Raw genomic sequence first — 22,858 nt, 5'->3', positions numbered from 1 at the left:
AAAGCAGTGATTCGTAGTGTCGTAAACATCCTGAAATCAATAAACACGTCTGTCAATACCTCAAGTTTTAGTTAATATAACCACCCTTGGTTCAGGCTTCATAGGGTTAATTTAAATAAGGAACTTATACATAACTGGCATGTGTTTTGGGGGTTTGTTTTTTTTGGTTTGTTTGTTTTTAGACCTGTGTCATGTGGTTTATGGCTGTTATCAGAGCTGTCAATCAAATCTTGTTGCATTTTTTTTTTTTTTTTTTTTTTTTTTTTAAAGATGCTTTTGTATCATTTCCTGGTTTAAAAGAGATGTCAGCCCTTCTGTCCATTAATGAGAAGGTTTTTGCCACCACACAGATTTTTTTTTTTTTTTCTTGGCTATAGGGATGATACTTTAAGGTTTGCTGGGAAAACTTCTAAGTAATAAAAGGTCCAGTACATATGAACATTTGGTGCTACACCTTAGTTTGTCTGGTATTGATCGGTGGCTTATCATGGCTAATGTTAGCAAATGTTTGCTAAGTTGAGAAAGAAGTTTTTGTGTGACTGTTGAGTCACTGCAACTGACACACGGCTGGCCTTTGTTCAGAAAAGCACTCGCATGCTCTCATTCTAATTGAAATGTTAAAGCGATAATGTGTTTTCCAAACTTCTGTACTCTTAAACTAACCTGACTGTGTTCATCTTTTATCTAATTTAATTTCCATTTCTCCTTTTTCTCTTGCAGTTGCTAAGGAAGAGGCACATTGGCAATGACATTGTCACCATAGTGTTTCAGGAGCCCGGGGCCCTTCCTTTCACTCCAAAAAACATCCGCTCTCATTTCCAACATGTGTTTGTCATTGTCAAAGTCCACAACCCGTGCACTGATAACGTCTGCTACAGGTAAATGGAACAAGCATGCACCACGCCTGCAAGGCACTCCCAAAACCGTTTTTTACTCTGGTTGGTAAAGAAAAGCGTGCAGGGTAGAAGAAAGTAGAAAAACATCTGAGTTTGGTGGCATTGAGTCAAACCACTAAATATTAGAGCGCTACACCACGGGATAAGAAGCGAAATGGTGCGCTCGAGACACTTTAGGCGAACGTGTTGATCTTCTGATGTGTTTTTCATAGATGTCTTTGTGTCAAGTGGCTCTTCTGCGTGAACTTTTAAGAGCACTTAATTTAAAAGGATAATAATAATAGCTTGCTCAGTGATTTCTGTGGTTTCTCTCATGACTTCATAGTAATGCGCCAGAATCACAGGGCTCTTTTCATCTGTTCAGTGATGATACAGTTATTATCTTCAGAGACACCTTGAAATTATGACTTATGAATTACGACTCGAGAGTTTCTGAAGTCAGGACGACTCTTGCTAATAACATAGCATTTGTTGAAGAGAGAAAGATTAGTCTCAGCAGAAATAATTTCACCAAAAGACGTATAATTTCAGCGCTTATCAACCACCTGCTCATTATTCATTCAGTTCAATATCTACGCTCCTCTTTTTCTTAACTGTCACTCCCCCATTTTATTTTTTTCCAGTGTGGCTGTGTCCAGATCTAAAGACGTGCCTCCGTTTGGCCCCCCTATTCCCAAGTCTGTAACTTTTCCAAAGTCTGCGGTTTTCAGGGACTTCCTGCTCGCCAAGGTCATCAACGGAGAGAACGCAGCACACAAGTCGGAGAAGTTTCGGGCCATGGCGACTCGTACGCGGCAGGAGTACCTGAAGGACCTAGCCGAGAACTTTGTCAGCACGGCAACTATAGACTCAGCTGTCAAATTCAGCTTCATCAGCCTCGGAGGCAAGAAGAAGGAGAAGGTGAAACCCAGGAAGGACGCGCATCTGTTCAGCGTGGGAGCGATCACCTGGAGCGTCCGTGCCCGGGACTTTGGCCAGTCGCTGGACTTCGACTGCTTGCTTGGTATATCCAATGAGTTCATCGTGCTCATTGAGGAGGAATCAAAAAATGTGATCTTCAACTGTTCGTGCCGCGACGTCATCGGATGGACCTCAGGGATTATGAGCATTAAGATTTTCTATGAACGGGGCGAGTGTGTCATGCTGTCCGCTCACGACAACTGCGGAGAAGACATCCGGGAGATGGTGCAGAGACTAGAGGTAAATCTCTTCGTGTCTGCATTGGAATAATCTCTGTCATCCCAAAGCTCTCAATAACTGCTGGATTAGACCACAGAAGCCCAGTGAGATGATCCTTTTTGTAGCACCTTGTCTTCAGTGTCGGTTTCTAATCATACCATATTTAGAGATTTGAGCGAACAAAAGACATTAGATGAATCCGTTTCCAACACCACACCCCCCTCACAGAGGTAGTAATTCATTCTGTGTTTGCCCTGTCTGTTTAATTGAGGGCTTTTTGTATAAATTTGACATCCAGTTTATTTGTGAAATAATGAGCACATTACAGTAAAAACAATTACGCTGTCTACTACTAGTGCGTAACACAGTTTTAATAGCTCCGCGGAAAGGTGCAGCTGCTGGCGCTAATGCATAAACATAAAAAAATTACAGTAAGATTAAAAAAAAAAAAGCCAAGCATCAGCAGTACCAAAAATAATGATGATATGGCACTTATTGGGTTTTACTAGAAATAGGGACAGGTTCACATTTTCTAAACACGTTCTAAACTATGCACATAAAACATAATCAAGCCCTCTTCCTCGCCCCCGTGCATGCTACCGCACTTTCACCTGCATGTTGTTGCCTGCAAAAAACATTATTTGGGTGACGGTGGTTAATCCACATGTCTAAAAAGTGAAGTGCATGTGAAGGAAAGTTTACTTTTAATGTGGCAGTGGAGCGTTGTACTTTGGATACTTGTGGGCTCTGCGGTGAAACGGTGCATTCTGCAAATGTTGCTCTTGCAGTTGCAGCTTTAATGCTAGACCACAAACCTTTTAATTCTGTTTTCACGGTTAGGTCAGCAAAACTGTTGCTCATTTAACCTTTATTTGTGCCGTCAATTCTCATGTGTTGCAGCGCTACAGAGATTTAATGGCCCCTTTTTTTTTCTTTTTTTTTTTTTGGCCTCCACTCCCTCACACACACTCAGTGAGAATATTTCACTAAATTAACCCAAACCTCACTTGCTTTTCAGGCATCTCCCTCTCTCTTTTTTTCTGATTGTGCATAAACGGGAATGTGAAACTGTAAAGCAGAGCCATCAGAGTTCAGAGAGGATTACAGACCTCCTGTTGAAAGCTTTCTTTGGCTCATCACAGACTCAGCAGAGGTGTACAGGCGACCGTTCGGGTCACACGGTTGCAGATGTCCTGCTCTTGATCAGGATAAACCATTATGACATATCACGCCATTTTCACAAAAACTGACTAAATAAATAAAGCCGAAGCGGCTCAGTACCGTAGACAGTTCATTTAGTGGATTGAAAGATTAGTGATAATGTGATTTTTGGGCATTCTTGAATTGGAGGCTGTCTGGGTGCAGGTTTGCAGGGAGACTCTTTCTAGCAGGACACCAACCCAGTTTTGAAGGGGAAGGCTGGAAACAGAGGCAATCTTCTTTTATTTATTTTTTTTGGGGTCTAGCAGACTAAGAATAGAAGACACTTGGCCTCATGCTACTACTTCACTCCTATTGAGATCTCCCCACTTAGTCCCAGTCCTCGCATCCCTACTTTGTAATTCTACCTTAGCCATCTGCACAGAGCTGCAGATACATTGTGTTACCTTTTGGGCTATGTGGGTCCAGGTGTCTTGAAATCTTGAAAATGGTGTACACCTGGCTACACAGCCCAGATGCTGTCCTCAGACACCTTGTTTCTGCTTTTTGTGTTCCTGCAGGGTCTTGCTTTTCCTATTCTAGTTTCCATGATTTGTTAAGTGAAGCTCTAATCAGGCAGCCTTTTGTTTTCTTTAAATAACATTGTGGTTGAATCCCAAAATCCAAACCTGAGCTGTACCTGACCTTTTTCATGCCTGGCTGTGTGCTTTCCGGCACTTATACCGCACAGTCCCTTTTTGGCAGCTGCATCAGCAGTCTTGAAATTTGCAGCAAACCCTAGCCAGCAAATCAGTTGTTCAGCCAACAAGTAACAACCCATTTCCTGCTAAAAACCTGAACGAGGATCTGATTCTTCTGAGGATTAAAGGAGGCTCGGATAATTTCTATTATCACCTCTTGCAATGAACTGAGACTCTCAGAAGAGCTTCTGAAAGAGAATGAATAAATGTGCACCTGAGCACAAAGATTCTGCATATCCTTACCACCTTAAAAAAAAAAGTCACACCAGAACCTGAAGAAGTCTTTCCCATAATTACTCTTTAAAGGACACGGATGTCATTCAGCGTCTACACACACTCATCTTAAGGAAGGACAGAGCGGGATATATTAGCATTTGTGATTAGCCAAAGGACATCACTTCCTCATTCGCTATGCTAATTTCCCCTCACATTTTCTGTCCACTTCTCCAAGGAATTCCTGATTAATATTTCACAGCCCAGTTTTATAAAGTATTATAAAGTTAGTACGGGGTGCTGTTTGTGTTGTGATACAGGCAATGGAGCAGCAAGCTGTAGGCACATTTATTTGGGTATGAGCTGACCAGGCATACTTGTTCCCAAAGGTGTCTGCGTTTTCCCAAATGTCCCGGAGGTTGACTCGAATCAAATTTCATTGGTGGGATTTACAGGCTGCCCGACCTGTGATGTAATGTGAACAGATTGCCAACTGTAACACACAGAGGAGCCCAGTGTGAGAGCACAACTAAAAGCTTTGTGATAGCGTCCTGCTCTCCGGGTTGCGGAGCTGGGTGGTTGCATGTTCAGTTTTTATGATGCATGTTCTCTTTGCTTGGGTGCCACATACGCCACTTTCTTTTGTCTGGTTGGGTTTTGTTTTGCATTCAGAGGAAAGCACAATCGCTCTTCTCGTTTTCCTTATGCACTACATGCAACAACAGTGCTTCAAATGCAAGAAATTGACAGTTTATCAATTTGTGTGGCAGAAGGGTCAAAATAGTGAAATAAATAAGGTGGGAAAGGTGAAACTAAATATTTTTGAATAGTTTTATAATACTATATTGTGTCTATCTAGATTAAGTAGGCACTAAATGAGTTATGATAAGCTTTTAATCATTCTCCTAACTCCAAACATTGTAATTGTTTGCTTTTCTATATAATATATGATGACATTTTAAACACTTGTAATTGTATTTGTAAACAATTTTCTGATTCCTTATCATTTATTCTGTCAGTAGTAAAATGCCATGGTAGCCTTTGTGATTATTGCTTTGTTCAACCAGCAGTCCAAAAAGCAACAAGCAATTTTACTGGCACACATAACAGAGAGAAGCAGCATGTTGATCAATAAAAGAGCTTCTTAATTAGTGCTCATTAGCACCATTTTGAGGTCATACATGTTGTTACAGACAAGTAAAAGCTTTGATAACCTCCTGCAGTCCCACAGTGCTGCTGAGCTCCGTAAAGCTAAAACATTCAGAATCACACAAGAAGCTACATGACGTTGATGCCGATTCCTGAAGTATAAAGCTCAGAGAAAAGCGAGCGGCCACAGATTTACCAGTCTGCACTTCCAGTAGAATGACAAGGTTTTGTCATGTATGAGAAACATGCTTCTGCAGACAGCCATCAGTGTCAGAGCAGTGTCCGACTGTCAGACCTATCACTGAGGAACAGTGCCAGTAACACTGTTTGGCAACAGTAGTTACAACAGATTTGAGGCTGATAATGTTTGTTGTAGTTTTTATGGCTGGTTATTAGTCTGTTATTGGTTCGGCCAGAACGATATGCACACATGTTGACTTTATGTCCCTTTTCTCATCCAAGTATCTTCATAGGCCACAAATCCCTCCTGTGAGATGATGAATGCGCTCTTAGGTTCAAGCGTTATGAATCTGGGCAGCTCGTAGGAGAACCTGAGCAGATTAATTTAGTGGTTGGACTGAATAAAGGGCTCTAATGAAAGCATTTAGAAAGCTATTATTTAGGCCTAATGGATTTCTGAAAAAGGGCTGTTTGATTCATGGTCCCAAACGCAGAAGCCTTCATACACAAACCATTTAGTCCAGACTTTACCCCAGAGAACTTTTATGTTTCATATTTCCAGGTCTTCTTGGAAATGTGAAATGATTGCTAAGTTTTTGGCGTCTTTTCTCTAGATTTTGAACCCGAAGTATCTTTGGCTTTTTATTTATTAGCACATAAAGCAGGGACTGTGTTTGTATATAATTACTGGATGGGCTCCTTTGCTGAAATTTTACAGTTGTATCCTATTAAGAGGACAGTTATTGCATGATGGTTCATAATGGGGTTCTGCCGACGTGAGAATCTGGTGTACAGTGTTGACAATCCATAGTCTGTGTTAATGTGTCCCTGAAGCCAGTTGCCACTCTGAAGCAAATGGAGGCAGTCACCCACAACTGAACCAAGACTAATCCAATGGGTGATTAAAGCTCGTTGGATGTAGCGTGAGGTTTTATTCCCCACTCGTTGTCATAAACCGTGTAGTCCTAATGTGTGCTCGCAGTGTAGCTAAAATGTAGTCAGTCATTTTATGTCATCAATGTGCAAATAGGTGCTCCACTACTCCACTTACTTTGCTGTGTTTGTGTTGTACTGAAATAAAACCATTGAAGCAAGTAGGTTGCCTGAACTTTTACTGAACCTGAGTTGCATTAAAGCGAAGGATGATGCCAAGCCGCCACTGAGCAAAGTGAGCAACTTAATTTGCATGTAAGCACATAATTGGACAAGACCCAACTTTCATTTTCATCCAAGAGCGCAACTGGACAAGCAGAGACTGTCCACCAAGAATCCTTAGGGAAAGTGTCAAGTCTCTGGCAGCAGTCTGCACAATGGCGAGAGAGGGTGAAGTGAGTCATCTTTTCATGCTGGGTGTGGGGGAAAAAGTGCTTTAATTAACTGCCAGTTGATGCAGATTATGTATTTGTATATAAATGTTACACTCCAAACTTCTCCCTTGACACTGACTTTAGCTAATAGACTCGGCTCTGTGGACATGTCCGTGTCTCAGGGGCCAATTAGATCTGCGTTCCCCATGCAGCATGAAAAAAAAGAGCTACTGTAGTTACTGTCCACAGAGACAGGTGTGTATTTGTGTGCGGCTCTTTGGCAAGACGGTTAGCCGTGTGATGTGGCCTCTTATTAACTTCAAGTTTGAAAGGTTCTTTGAATTAGCCAAACAAACATGCTGGAGGCTTGCTGCCTAAGGACTTCTGCTTCTGCTTTGGAGGCTCTGATAGTATTTTTCTTGTGCATGCATGTGTACTAAAACCCACACATATCTTACAAATGATGCAAACCATTCACTGTTGGAATATACTCTGTTAGCTTTGAAGGCTCTTATTAAAGAATATTAAGATCATTCATTTTTCTCTCTGTCTCATCTCCTCACTGTCATGTCTATTGCATTCTGTTTCCAGCTAAAGTATCTATTAAGTCCTTCGGTTTTTAAAGCTCAGGATCTGTGCTGTGGAATACAAATTCACCTGCCTTTTATCGTAGATTATAAAAGCATCCGTTTTCATTCTGCTTCCAGATCGTCACCAGAGGGTGCGAAACCACGGAGATGACACTTCGCCGGAATGGCCTCGGCCAGCTCGGCTTCCACGTCAATTTCGAGGGCATCGTAGCCGACGTGGAGCCCTTTGGTTTCGCCTGGAAGGCAGGACTGAGACAGGGCAGCCGACTGGTGGAGATCTGCAAGGTGGCCGTTGCTACCCTCACTCACGAGCAGATGATTGACCTGCTGCGCACCTCGGTGACTGTCAAAGTGGTTATAATTCAACCTTATGAAGATGGCACTCCCCGAAGGTAAGCCCTCACTCTTTGGTCGTCTCATTTCACCTCGGTGCAAACACTTTTGTTACAGCAATTAAGCCAAAATGACTTAAAATCAAATGCAGATTTCCTGTTTTTGTTTCCTGTTGTCCTGCGGTTAGCGAGACAGAAGCAGGTGCTCCCCCCCAAAATTAATGAAGCCATAACAGAAAAGTATTTTGGTTTACTTCTTTTTTTCCTGGCAGGTGGTGTAAATTAGCTTGACATTTGCTCTCGTGTTTGAGGCGATTAGCATAAAGAAATGCTTACATACTGTTTGTGTTGCACCGGAGATGATGTCGTCCTCCACTGATTTCTCTGGAGAAGAGTATTTCTTTGTTGCGAGAGAAATCTCCAGCAGGCCTGCAGAGCCGCAGACACGGACAGTCAGCATTTCCCACTAATGATAATGAGAAGAGGCTTTTGATTAATGGCTCAACTCTCGCTGCCTTTGTTTGACAGCTCACATTTGTAGATGGCTTTTCTCTAACCTCGCTCAACGTTCTGTTCAGCAATTAGGATGGGAGTGTGTGCCTTTTTTAGGGACGCGCACACCCATGTAGAGAGTCCACCGCCCTTGAAATAAATGAGGGAGCGTGTTTCAAATGATTTTTTTTTTCCTTTGTGTGTGTGATGGGAAGCGACGAAGGTCTGTGTAAAATGCTTGTTCTGAAAGCACATCTGCTTGTTTTGTCTGTGCGAGACAGACAGCCCTGTGAAATCGTATCCGTCACTCCTTCACACTCACATTTTCGACATCTTTGTTTTTTTTCGGCTTCAGGCTGACAGATTTATGTACCAGGAAAATGCTGGTTCCACTTTGTCACAGACAGCCATGACAGAATGGCTTGACAGTGTGCAGAAAGAATATTTCAATGCAAACCCATTTTTCTGTTTGCGTTGTTACAGGTAATGCTAATATACCAGCTAATCGTTAAAGGTAATAACACATAGATGACAGCAGATAATGAACCACTGTGTGTTTTCATTCTTTGACTGTATTTGTGTGCTTTCTAAACACATGAAGTAAAGTGGCGATGGGTGAACATCTTGACAAATCCCTGATGGGTGAGTGTTGCTCTAATCGTGATTTTGGTAAATAATGATAATGACAGCCTTGCTTAATGTTCTGAATGAATATATGATTAAACAGCTGTGTGTATGTGTGCATCAAAATATAAAACATGCATAGTAGTTAACTTTTGCTTTCTGGTCTGGCAACAGAGGAGCAACATTTTTGCTCCCCCAGATGGCGAGCTAACGTGCGTCGTCTGTGAAGCCGACAGAGCAGCCTCTCTGGCAGAACCGGCGTCTAAGCCTCTCGCCACGATCTGTGATGATACACGACGATACAATCATCGTCGCGGTCCGGGAACGGAAGAAGCAGATAAAACGGAACATCCTCCGAAACTGGTTTTGTCTCCACAAATGTGTCCAGCTTATCAGAGCAGTATTTACAGGATGGAGATAGAGAGAGCTTTTGGCGTGGCATCTGTGCCAGGTGAAGACTTCTGGCTTGGTTTAGCTGAAACCACTGAAGTGACTGTTTAATGGTAGCCTGGACAGCCAATAAGAAATGGGGTTAGAAATGAGCATAAATGAACAGAAGCTTGTGCAGTGATTACGTCATACTAAATGTGTATAATATGTGTTGTGGCGCGTTACGAACTGAGTGTGACCCATATATTGCATTTGCTAATAGAGGCATCTGGCAGATTAGTGAGCATTAGTAACAGCAGAACAGCAAACTGGTCAGTGCTGCTGAGCCTTCCCCGTCCCCACTGAAACACAGTTTCTCAACGCCGCCCCCATGAGAACCAAACGCCTCCATCTCAGCTCCTCTGAATATTCTCCCAAGACTCCCAACAAATCAAGAGGTGAGAGGTCAGGTGAAGAATCTCGAGGGCCCTCAACACTTTTCGCTGCTGCGTCTTGGAGTTGCTAAAGTGTTGCAGTCAACAATAAGTGCTCCAGTTTCTCTGGCATTATCTCAAAGGAAAGGAATTCAGCAGGGGGCCCCGAAGGCCCCAGTCAGTCCCCTGTGGCCAGAGAGATGAGGACTAATCTAGCAACAATGGACAAGAGTCTCATGACCTTCAAACAATGTACTCTGGCTCCACGCTGCTACCATGACAAGGAAAAATGTTTTCATAAGTACATGCGGTGGCTGGAAGGAGCTTCCTCTTTATTCTTTTTAAATCGCTCCAATATTGTTTAGGCTTCCTATTTTTGTGATTCGGCGAGGAGTGATGTTGTCATCTTGTTTCTAAGATTATGTCACATTAGATTTTCTTTTCTTTTTTTAAGGGGGGGTGCAACAAGGAATCATTTATACAGTGTAGCATTGTTTTGTGGCAAACCTCCTAAAGCTGTTTGCCCTAAATGGATTTACCCTGCTCTGCCTGAAGCTGTGAGATGTCTCTAATATTAGCCTTACCTAGTACTGTATTTATTTACACTGGGGGGGCAGGATGTGGTTTTAGCTCAGCGCAGTACCAGAGGCTTTTCCATCATCACTCTGAAAAGCCTCAAACAAGTTCAGCATGTTAGCCTTGGATCAAAACTAATGAGAAAAAGATGAAAAAGATTAGCCCTTTGAAACAGGAATGCGATGTACAGAACATGGCAGAGATTGTATGTTTTGGTATGCGGTCATCAGAGATGTAAGGATAAACAGAAGGATCAGTACAATATGGACTAAAATGGATGTTCATTACAAGACATACAAATAGAAGCAGAACATCAGCTGCTTCGTGGCCAGTAAGGATTTTTTTTCCTGACATTTATTCCGGCTGAGTCCCGGCTTTTTGTTTCTCTTTTTGAATATCATATTGTCGTTTTAGGTTTTAACTGCAAAGATTTACTTTTGAAATGGTGTCTTCAGCCTGTGTCACAGCCCGGCTGATAATGAGTGTTGACTATGACATTCAGATGGCCACTTGTGACCTTTCCTTTGAAGTGCCATCAGACTTGTCATTGTGGATTTTCATCTGGACTGAAGCAAAGCTGGATTTCTCACTTCCCATGCCAGCACCCATCCAAGATGGAGCACCACTAAACCCAAAGAAACTAGAAACTGCATCACAAATTGTCCTACTTAATCCCCTCGCATTCTTCATAGGAGCGGGGGGGGTTCTGCAAAGATCAGTCTATTTTTTTTTTTCATCTTTAAGTCTTCAGCACACCTCGTTTAATGAACCCTTTGACAACGGTCTGCACAGCACTGGTGGAGGTCACGACCTCTGTGACTCTTTGCCGTGACAAGGACTCTGACTGTGGGAATGGATTAGCATGTCCCCCTCACTTGCTGGCCCTGTCATTGGACTGACAGCTCTCTGACTGAGGTCTAAGGTCCTGTTGTCACACTGATCTATTGTGATTCGTTAAGAGCCGAATGGCTGAAGGAGCTGAATGTTCTCCACCAATCACACACTAACAAAGCTTAGCACAGGTTTTTTTAATTACATTTTTAATGACCTGTGATGGTATTTTAGTAAAGTTGCATCAAGTTTTGTAGGTTTTGTTGTCAAAGTATCCCTGCCCCCCCTCCCCCGGAGCTTTATTTTTAGTTGTGCATTGTCTCCAGTTGTGTGGCTTTCTCTAAGCTTATGTAGGCCATTGTGGCATAATTTATAGCCACTCACATTAAACCGGGAGAGAGCCGCCGCAGTTCGTAGTGGAATCAGAGGAAAAAGACGGTTATTATTTTTCTCACCAGTCACCCGCTTCCTCCTCTGCTCATGCCTGGCTGGACGTGTCCGACAGCTTCTCCTGCAACACCAGCTTCCAGCTAAAGTTTTCTAACTGTTGACCAAACACCCGTTTCCTGCCGTTTCCTTGTGATTTATACACTCAGTCTTGGGTCGCCTTTATACAAGAGGCGCATTCCTTATACGTGAATGTGAAGGCTGTTCCCATTAAGTCTGCAGTTGTACTGCTGATGGAGATTATTTGGATCATATGGGCAATTCACTTTGTCACTTCTTGGTCATTCTGGAGCAAAAAGCACAGCAAGAGACAAAAACTTAGACCTTCACTGTTGACAAGCTGTTAGCTGGGGTTAGCTCTTTTCTTTGTAGAGTAATGATGTGTGGCAACCTAGTATGACCACACACATGCTCTCCCTCTCTGTCACACTCACACACACAGACACACACACACACACACACACACACACACACACACACACACACACACACACACACACAGAGTTAATCAAGCTAGTGCCAACCATGTTAAAAAAACAATTGACCAGCAGTATTTTTTTTGGTCTTTTTTTTTTGTGTCTGGAACAATAATTGAAAGACCTCAGGTGGCAAATTGAGTGTAATGAGGTAATGTTCTCATCTCTAAGCTTTTTTACGCATACAACAGCTTCACTTATGGACATCTCCGACCTTCTTATGCTGTAGTGTTGTTCAATACTCTCTGTCCTATATACCAAACCAGTGATGCATGCAGCATGCACATAGTAAAAACGATTAAGTATGTACACTGTAAGATGTGCAGGATGTAGTTCTTCATCATGAATGAGGCCAGCTGGCGGTGACATCAACCAGATGTGAGAGGACACAGAGGAGGAAGCAAAGGATGATCTTCTAGTTATATCTTATAACACCCGCAGCTCCAGTGGGAAGTCTGGTGTAAACAGCCCAGCCACCCATGGCCCAGATTGATGAAAGGGTCCTTCTGAGAAGGATTACTACTCCCCCCTCCTTCCTTCAGTGCACCCTCCTCAAACCCTTCTATGTATACATTTATGACCACAGCAAAAGTATACAGAGCTTTCCACTCTCCAGTGGATGCTGGAAAATGGACTTTAAAGGGGGGTGGGGAGGGGTGGGTTGGCAAGTGTAATCATTAGGGTCATGCTTGAAATGCCTTTGGAGAGCGAGCAGAGTGCCCACGCAACCCTGACCCACCACCCGGTTAACCCCCATCCCTCCCCTTCTTTCCAAACATACGCACCAAGCCGCTGCCCCAGTGATTAATGTTGCATGAAATGGCATCACAGGCCTTGTCCATCCCAGAGATCTTCACTGATGTTAGCAGTAAATGGATGGAGACGGTGCACCGAAAAGCTACCAGTGTGTAGCAATTTGAGGAATACCCATTACTGGCCAAAGGGCGAGCTCAGATTTTTAGCTTTGTGAAAATGATCAGAAATGGTGGGAAACTATTTTAAGTGTTGTTAGTGCTCCGCTTTCACTTGCAAATGTGTGTGAACATGTTTGTGGATCTGTTGATGTCAGTAGTGCAGAAATAAACACCATATATATCTAAAGATCTGGCTCAGGGTAAATATTTCTAAGTATTTGTGTGCTTCGGCAGGGTCCTGGAGAGGCAACGTGAGAACACTTCACCCTGGTTTTCACAGATTATTATGAAATTGTCAGTTTCATGGCTGAAAAATATTTAACATATTGTGATGTGAGGTTATGGGTCAGATTAATAGGTTCAATCCTGCTAATTAATCATTAGCATAACTTCAAAACTTCATCTCCTGTCATTTTCTGTTCATTGATGAACTTTGACCCTTGGTTCCCTCTCGCCCCTCTCTTCTCAGGGGCTGCTCCGAGCTCTACCGCATACCTATGGTGGAGTACAAGGTGGACAGCGAGGGTACGCCGTGCGAGTACAAGACGCCCTTCAGGAGAAATACCACCTGGCATCGCGTGCCCACGGCTGCCGGAGCGCTATCCCGAGGCTCGCCCACTCAGGGCCCCGACCGCCTGCAGTGTCAGCAGATCCTCCAGCAGCACCAGGCAGCTATCCCGCGAAGCACCTCCTTTGACAGGAAGTTGCCAGATGGGTCCAGGTGCTCACTTTTCTCCACTTCACCTTTCTTCGGTTGTTTGCTCATGCCCAAATTGGCACTTATTAAGGGTTGAAAACAACGCTTTAATGTGGGCGGTCGAATAACTGTATGGTAGAGAGGTTGCATTACAAAAGCACAATGACAAAATACACTGTTCACTGCTTAATATTGAGTCACATACAAATAAAGGAGCTTAAATGTTATCAGCGCTGAAAGAAAATAGCTTCTCCACTCGGTCTTTATGAATGTGCTTATCCACTGATGGCATTATCATATATTTCATGTGTAAGCATTGCACACATGCCAGGAAAAATTTACATAATGTCATCAAGTGAAAAATGTGGGCACAGTGGTGCAAAAAGGCAAAGGAAAAAAAAACATTAACTAAGCAAATTAAGAGAAAAAATGATCCTGTGAGACATTTTTTAATTTGGTTTTTTTTGACACACAAACTTTCTGCTCAAGGTTTTTCAGAAACGGAGGCTCGTCATCGAACGCGACAGTGAAAAGACGGCGTCCTTTCAGATGAAATCTTTGAACTCTCAGCCTTTCTTATTTAGAAAAGAGCTGCAGTTACACTTTGAGGAGCTGTTATTGTGCTCAGTTATTTGCATACATATAAATGGCGCATTTTAGTTAAATGAATTCACGGCTCCGCTTTCATCTCCCTTTGGATGATAAGGCTGCGCTCAGACTTTGTTCCCGTCCTCAGCTCTGTCTCTTTTGGACATCTCCATTGAGCCATGTAAAGCAGTGATTTGTTCACTCTAATGAAAGCCCTACAGTCACGATAACCTTTCCAGTGTGTCACACCGACTCCCCGCCACCCACCCGCCCGTCCAGTATTGCCTGTTTTGACTATACTGGGATAATGGCCGCCTTCTCTGCCTCGAGTCCCTAGCAGTCGGAGCTCTCCGTTCTCACTCCCCTCCTCCTTTCTCTCACTCTCCAACTCCCCCACTCCCTCCCTTTTCCTGCACCCTGCTGAGGAGGAGGTGATGGGGACACTGACACAGCTCCGCTCATCTCATCCAATTACTGCAGAAACAAAGAGTGCTCTTCCCTAGACCGCGATATGAAGCGCCCCAGAGGGAGTGGGAGTAGAGGAGGAGGAGGGGAAGGGAGGAAGACGAGACTGTGTCATAAAGTCGCAGGATCTGTAGGAATAAATCAGCATGAGTTAGCCGGACATTTGTTTGTGCTGCTCAACTAATTTTATTTCTAAAAAGCATATTTTTTTAAAAATTCACACACACTGAGGTCTGAACAAAAACCGAACCACTAACCTTCACGTTAAATTTAAATGAGCAAAAATGGAGCCCGACAGGTGGTCTCACTAAATTACTCATCTCACCAGGCTTTGAGGGGGCATGGACCCATTTGTCTCGCAAGGCCGCGCAAGAATCTTTATAGCTCAGATAAAGCGCCATTTCATCCACTCATATAGCTGGATTTAAACTTGCAACCATAAAATATGCCGACTGCTTCACAGCCAAATGAGACCAACACTCTGATCTACCCCCCCTCAAAACTTTTTTTTTTTCCTTAACGTGAGGAGAAAAAAAAAAGGAGAAGAAAAAGCAGCTGCTTCTGTCTCAAATTGAAGTGTCTGGACCTGGCTGGACACTTGACTAACACAGCCGGAGAGAAAACATAGCGATGTGGCCAGAGTGTTTGATGATGTGTGGCACAACTGAGATACTGACAGTTTATTTCCCTGTGGAGGGGGAAAAAAAGGGAAACCGAATGAGGAAGCAGAAAGTGTTGATGTTTAAATTGTGTCGCCTTGTGAATGTTTAAACTTGCATTTTTGAATCCGAGCTCTACTGGATCATTTTCAGTCGATTATCTGCAAATTTCCAATCTTTGAATACTTGCTCCAGCTGACAGTCGCTCTTGGCTTTGCATTTAATAAAGATTTAGTCATTTCAGACCTGGTTCCAAACTAATGTATAAGGACAAAAGAAGCAGATATAAGGAGTATAGGATATCCGACCAGACTTGGCTTACGTTTTAATGTGAAAGCCATACTGCCTGTGTTATTGCAGTCTTATTTCCGTCCGCTCATCTTACCTCATTTGGCGTGCTGGTTAAAGGGAAGGCAGCAGACATAAGTCACATCCAGTGTGTATTTTTCACTCCATCGTCCACAAGTTTTTCCCGGCTAGATGAAAGCAAGCAAAGAAGCATCTTATCTCAAAATATTAGCTCAGAGGCTGTGATGGTCAAACTAGGTGAAAGGACTAAACTTTAGTAATAAGCCAAGCATGAGGAATCGCACGGAGAATCACCATCTGGATTGCTGAATGAGGTTAATGCCATAACTAACCTCTTTTTCTGCCTTTGAAAATGAGACGTCTTTGCCCTTTCTAACGTTTTCTCACATTGACTTTTCTATTTTCTTTTTTTGAAAGCCTTTAATGATGCCCTTAAGATTCACAGTCCCTCCAAATGATGATCTGATGATGATCATTTAGCAATCATTTATCAGGAAAGTGATGATACCCTCCTTTATTTGTGTCCCTATGTATTGTGGACTTTTTATTTTTATTGTTTTAAAGTGCAATTTTAGGATATTATCCGCACTTTATAAACAAATAAGCTGTTGGTATTAGTCAGAACTACAACTGTATATATATTATGGACTCTCTGTAATAATTTTTAACCACTTCTGTCTGTTGTCCCTCTTTTTTTCTGCAGAACTGTGCAGGATATGGAGAATCCCCAGGTCACCTCGTGTAACAAGGGAGACCAGCACTACCGCAGTTCACCTAGCAACCAGTCGTCCTCCAGTGATCCAGGGCCCTGTGGCAGCAACACATGGTCCCAGCAGCCTGGATATGATGGGTACAGGACCACAGCACTGTGCATCTTCTTTTTTTTTTTTTTTTTTTTTTTTTTTTGGAAATAACCTTTAAGTAGTCCCTCCAGGATTATGCGGTTTTACAGTAATAATTGCAGCTCCAATCAGTCCCAGCACTATTTCTGAGAACTTGCAATTTTGCAAAATGACACCAATTTTTCCACATGAAATGACCAAATAATCAGTGCACTTTTGGCCAGTCGTCATACTTTTTTTTTTTCTAGGAAGTAATCTAACAAAACAATAAAATTAGGCCTGTCATGGTCTAATACCACATCCAGAGCATAATGGAGAGAAGATGGAAGATGAGTTTCATTTAACATGCATTATTATAGTTTCCATGAAGTCATCTCAAAGCTTTACTTTCAAGATGTCTTTCAAAGACGAAGAGAAAAGCTACCTCGAATGTAAATGGGCACTTTTTAATTTGAAGCATGCGGTTAAAGGCTGTTGAAAATCCCACCTAAGTGAAGTGTTTTTCTTACTTTGGGCACGTACTTCTCATGCTATTCAGTAAATTAAAGAATGGGTGGCACTTAAATGTAATTGGAAGTCATTTTTAAGGAATCTGACTGACTGACGTGGCAGTCTAACAAACTATGACAGACTTTTGGAGAACGATTTAATTTAATTTTTTTTAAAAAGGGTTTAATGAATAATCAAAAGAGAGAAATTATTGAGAGTCAAAGAGTATTTGGCTTTGTATCATCTGTCAACTTAATTATTGCCACAACAAATTCTTTCTTGTCATCAAATTTTCCAGTTCACTTATTTTACTCTTGTTCTTTTCAACATGTTGCTCTTTATCATTTCCTCAATTATATAATGATGTCGCGGAGCAGCCCAGCCTGTAGACTGCGCAGGCGTAACATCTGTCAGGCTGATTCTTGTACATGAGCAGAATCCATGAGAGACCGACGTCTGTAAGTGGTTACAGACCATGACAAGAGGCTTAGCTCCCCACTGCTGCCTTTTCTGTCAGAGGCCTCAGATGTGCACTGAACACCCGAGGACCACAGCGCCCTGTCAGAGCTGCCTCGATGCAGAACGGCAGACATGTCGACTGATCTGCCGGGCTTTGTCGGAGATCAGGAGACAATGCGGCCTCTGTTCATCTGCTGTAAACTTTATTAGCTCTAAAAGGTTTAATTAAGACGCGCACTGAAAAAAAATTGCTGCTCTTACCCTTTTGTCAAGAGGTAAAAAGCACCCGGCAAGCTGAGTCCAATGAAAAAAGGTCTCTTGTCAGCGTTGTCTGGCAGCTTCTTTATTCTATTATGAGCTCAAGTGTTTTGACCTTAAATGATGTTGAGCTAATTGCTGTACATCTGTGGTGAATCTATTGAAGCCTTTCTCTTAATTGAATAGAGAGCACACTCTATAGAAAAACTAATTTATGGCCCTTTTTTCCCCTCCTGCCCTTTTTTTCCTCCTTTTTTCTTTTTTTCTCCCCCCATCAGGTGTCCCTCCCCTATCCTCCATGAGCGGGTAGGGGACATGCAGGGAGGGGATGGGGAGATCCACAGAGAGAGAGAGCCCACCCTGGAGAGGACTAGGTCTGCAGGTTAGTCTGAAGTAGTCATTGTTAACATGCATGTCTGTATAGCAAGAGCATAACAATCCTGAAACCAAAGCAAGTCTCTTCACAAATTTGTGTAGCGGTTCCATCCGATATCAACCACCCAGCGAATGAAAATGAGAATTTCAGTCGCTTAGCAGTTGCTGAAAGTCACCAACCAGTTTCTGTAAGTGGGGCTTAAATAAACTAGACTGACAATGAACTGCATCACAATACTGAAGTTATTTTTTTATGTTGTGCTCTCTATAACATACATTATTACATACATAATTATTTTTTCATTATTTAGTGCGCGTGCTAATTGGCAAGTATCTGATGCTGAATGTAAAGTCTATGTATGCCCCTTGCTTGCTAACACTAGCTGTAGCACTTCTCATTCAAATGTGGTCACCAAACATGCCAGTCCTGATGTCAGACTTGGAGCTCGCAAACTGTTGTCCACATATCTTGCTGGCATCTTTTACGTACAGTCTGTGAGTCATACCATCTGCTTCTATAGTAACAGCTTTTCCTTCTGGCTCCACAGAGGCCAAATGGCACATCCCCTCCACCAAGATCCTGAACCCTCTGAAGCAAAGAGAAGGAGGGAAGGACTCACCCAACAAGCTGTCCAGGGTAAATGTCTGATCTACTTTCAGTTTATTCCACCTTGAAGCCGACCAGGTGACTTTAATAAAGTTTGGAAGTTTATTTGCGACTTTTGTGAAGGTCTTCGTATTTGAAAACTTGGTCTGATTCTGCCTTGAAGTCTGCTGTGCTGGCATTACAGAGTCTGCGTCAGACCTGCTATATCCCACAACTGTTTCAGGCTGAGCTCAGATTGCCTTTGTTTATGGGCTTTGCTGCAATCAGAAGTTCAATTGGGGCACTCAGTCAGATGTTCATGTTGTCCCCTCTAGACGCTCTTTGCAGTTATCACTTTCCCTTCATCAGCATGCTAACGGAAATCTCATCTCATCACCGTTTCAGGTTGTTTCACGCGTTTCTAGGACACTTTTTCCTTGAAGGTTGAATATATTAAGTGTTCTAGCCCCTCGTTTCTCCTTTCTCTATATTCTCCCCACTCCCTCTGATTTATGGTTATTTTGCCCAGCACTGCCTTCCTTTTTTCTTTCTCCTCAGATGCTGGAGGCTGGCTAATGCACCTAAACAACATGTTTTGGTGTTTTCCACCACTGTTGGAAGTGGATAAAAAATTAAACCATTTTCTTGGCACTGTACATCTCTAATGTACTGAGCTTTTTTTTTTTTTTTTTTAAACTGTTTTTTCTATGCTGTGACTAAAACCGCATCAATAATTTAGCAGTAAATCATAGTAAAGACAACATCGCAAAACAAACCTTTGTAATTCATGGCTTAATTTCTAAAATAAGGCGTAGCTGTTGATGCCCATGGTTTGAAACTGATGAATCACATTGGAATAAGTTGGTGTGACCTTAAATGTATTTGAGCTTGAGGGATAACAGAGCTAAAAAAAAGAAGAAAAAAAGCTTATGATCATGTGGATTCCTCAAATAAGCATCACAATTTCAGAGTTTGCACGCAAAGTATGTGACATTCAGCATAGTCTGTTTTTACTCCTGCCTACATATTACTGTCAACTACTTGACAGTGTAATGGGCCTCAAGAAAACAAGCTGTTGCCTCAGTCAGGGACACATGACCGTGTGATGAAGCCTGATGGGTAAACCCCCTCCTTGCCTGGTACGGCAAGAATGTTAAAGCATCCGTAAGAATTATTTGCAGCTGCTGTTTGACCTCATTTGATTTACTGTGTTTCTTTCTCCTTCACCCCTCTCTCTCTGTGCCAGGCGGGTGATAAAAACTCAAGCCACTCAAGTAGCAACACTCTTTCAAGCAACGCCTCCAGCAACAGTGACGATAAGCACTTTGGCTCTGGGGACCTGATGGACCCCGAGATGCTCGGCCTCACCTACATCAAAGGCGCATCCACTGACAGCGGCATAGACACTAATCCCTGCGTGGCCCCCGGGGCCCGAGTGTTGCTGCAGGGAAGAGTCGGGGAGCAGGGACACCCGTGGGTGTCGGAGCACCACGAGGATGGGGCGTTGGAAGAGGATCATGGGAAAATGTACCTACCGCAGGGCTACGCTTCTGCCATTTTGTCTAGCCATGTGACGGAGGGCAGTATCGGAGACCTGAGCGAGATCTCGTCCCATTCCAGGTACAGCATTTTTGTCCTCGTTCGTACAAAACAACTGACTTTGGCTCAGTGTGTGACAAATTAAAGGAAAACTTTAAATGGAAGCTGTTGTTGAGTATGCAACGCTGAACCTTGCCTTAACTGTCATTAGAGCTCAAAAAAATTTAACACTTAAGTGAGATTTTTGGATGCCTGTTTTAAAATGTGCTTCCTAAATCCATCATGAAAAACAGAGTGTCTCGTAGACTTCAAGGATTCATGCTACGCAGCGCTGAAGTTGTTCTGGAGCATGAACACCTTCCTAGGAGGCTTTAACGCTTTCCCCCATAAAGACCACATTTGATGACCTTTCCTGTACCCTTAATGAGTTTTCACACCAATAAAGATGTTTATACCAATAAAGATGTGGTTTTGTGACCATTAGAGTGGTTTCTGGGTTTTCCCAATAGTAGCTACATAAGTAGAGACTACCCTCAGTAACTCCTGATGCAAACAGTCATTTTATTCTATAAGCAGGCCTGAAATATGACCCCAAACTTCTCAGTTCAGAAGCTCCTAGTAGGCTTTCAAGGGGTAAAAAGTTTAAAGTCAATTACAGCACTCTGTTTTTCTTTGCTGTGGTCAAATTGTTTTTCCTGGTGTGGCTTAATTCTATCTTTTTGGGGTCATTGATTTGCCTCCTGTGAACTTTCAAACACCCCCTTTTTTTAAATGGCTCTCGGCAAAATCCACTATATTCCACCACGTAGATGTTTTCAGGCCCACTATCTGTTGAACACATGCAGAGACAAACACATGCACAAAAGGAAGGTTTCTGGCTGTTAACTGACCTTTTCACCCAGCCGTGCCCCCTCTCTGCTGACACACAGTCTGGATCATCCAGTTGTGCTGAAAGCTCCTGGTCGGTGTTGCTGTCAGGCCGAGGCAACATCAGGAGGCTCATCACACTATCCTTTAAGTCCTCCTTACCTGACCTGGGCCCATCTGGGGAAAGAGAAATGGTGTCATTGAAGGTCGGCCCTGAAGCCACTCAGTCTGTCTGTATGAAGCGGCACGGGTGACCATTTGTTGATGTCATATAGGATTATGCTCCCCCAGTCTGTTGAGATCACTGACCTGTTTGGGGGGTATAAAGAAGTAACCGTGCCAGGATATCACTCAGAAATGAGAAAAGAGCCCATGCCATCACCTTGACTGCTCTGATGCTTCCCACCTTTTATGTAATGGTCTTTGACACCCGAGTGTCATCTGAGCAAACAGTGAAGCAGCAGGAGCACATTTGCAGGGTGTGGCACAGATGGGCATGAATATGGAAACACAGTGTGTTGTGCCTCCAGCCAAAGCCAGCTCTCATGTCTTTAGGGTGTTTTAGAAGAATGTTTGAGTAGCAAAACCCTAACATCTTTTATGGACCTAAATCCGAGATCCATCTCTGCAGCTAATAGATGAATCCTAATTAGGCAAAAACAAAAAACACACACACACAAACTATCCACTTTCATATTAATTATGGAAATAATGAAGGACGCTGTAGCAGATGTGAGACTGTGTATGGAGAGGGGGAGTGCTTAAAATGTGAAAGGGCAGCGGAAGATAAAGAAGCAAAGAAAGCAAAGCAAGGCAGCGTTCATTACCTGATGCATGGCTCATTTTCACAGCACTGCAGAGTGTGACATCGCCACCCTTTATCATCTTGCATATTATTTGGATGGAGGCAAAGCATTTACACATTTCAGGAAACAATCACAGAAAGTAAAGTGGTACAAAAACACCATTCAGTCGAGTTGAATGCTGTACAGCTGTATGTATTCGACCTTTTGATCATAACTTCAAGGGTCACCTTCCCCAGTTAACAAAAATAATAGTATTTTCCTCGTGGCATGCAGTTATTTTATTTTGTGTGCTCGTAAGCCTGTAAATCAGCATAAGGCACAGCATTGTAAATAAGCAGAAAATGCCTCCATGTGATTTGAGTGCACTGACCCTTTAATGTGTTTTGTCAGTTGATACTTGACTAAATATTGAAAGGACAAAGTTCAGGGGGAATATTCACATGACAAACTGCAACTGAATCCTCTTCCAGTGTAGGTTGAAGGGCAACTTGATGTTTTTAGATTAAAGGGGGGTTTATTGCCCTCATGAACGGCTCCATATTTTTTAGGAAACTACGCAAGTAGCTTTGCATGATTCACATAATCATTACTTATCCTATATCGGGCCTTAGTGCCTTTTCAATTGATCCTCTGTCTGAGCTGTTTGAACTCCTCCCTCTGTAAAAGCCAGCTTTCTTCCTTCCTTTCCTTTGTTGCCCCACAGAAACAGACAGTTTGAGCCTACGTGTTTTCACCCTTGTAAAAGGATACAAATAACAGAGAATAAGGAAAAGCGTAGAGAACCCAGCGGCATGGAGACCATTCGTAAACCATTGTCCGTTTAAAGAAGTCATCCTAATAGGGCTTTTCTTTACATCTGACATGTTGCTAGCACCATTTCTATTGCTAATGCTTGTTTATGTTTTTGTTATGATTTTGCCTTTTTTTTTGTTTCTCTGTTTTTAAATTCATTCATTTTGTGGTCACTTTTGAGTTACGTTATACCTTTTTTTTTGTTTTCTTTTTCTTT

The 22,858-nt window shown here is 42.7% G+C and overlaps 1 protein-coding gene across 5 annotated transcripts in view; it reads left to right on the top strand.

Annotated features, from left to right (window-relative positions):
- LOC100695374 (signal-induced proliferation-associated 1-like protein 2) overlaps positions 1 to 22,858 on the top strand; it is an 82,086-nt gene that overhangs the window by 46,106 nt on the left and 13,122 nt on the right. For all 5 annotated transcript variants that reach the window (XM_025897393.1, XM_019366744.2, XM_025897394.1 and 2 more), the window contains exons 7-14: positions 721 to 878; positions 1,520 to 2,096; positions 7,533 to 7,807; positions 13,380 to 13,631; positions 16,332 to 16,478; positions 17,955 to 18,058; positions 18,600 to 18,688; positions 19,884 to 20,257. In XM_025897393.1, the coding sequence (XP_025753178.1) occupies positions 721 to 878; positions 1,520 to 2,096; positions 7,533 to 7,807; positions 13,380 to 13,631; positions 16,332 to 16,478; positions 17,955 to 18,058; positions 18,600 to 18,688; positions 19,884 to 20,257 (1,976 nt within the window). The remainder of the gene's footprint in view (positions 1 to 720; positions 879 to 1,519; positions 2,097 to 7,532; positions 7,808 to 13,379; positions 13,632 to 16,331; positions 16,479 to 17,954; positions 18,059 to 18,599; positions 18,689 to 19,883; positions 20,258 to 22,858) is intronic.

Source organism: Oreochromis niloticus, linkage group LG13 (genome assembly GCF_001858045.2).
Source record: "Oreochromis niloticus isolate F11D_XX linkage group LG13, O_niloticus_UMD_NMBU, whole genome shotgun sequence".
Classification (NCBI taxonomy): domain Eukaryota; kingdom Metazoa; phylum Chordata; class Actinopteri; order Cichliformes; family Cichlidae; genus Oreochromis; species Oreochromis niloticus.
The sequence above is the reverse complement of the archived record's forward strand: the minus strand, read 5'-3'. Positions and strand labels throughout refer to the sequence as shown.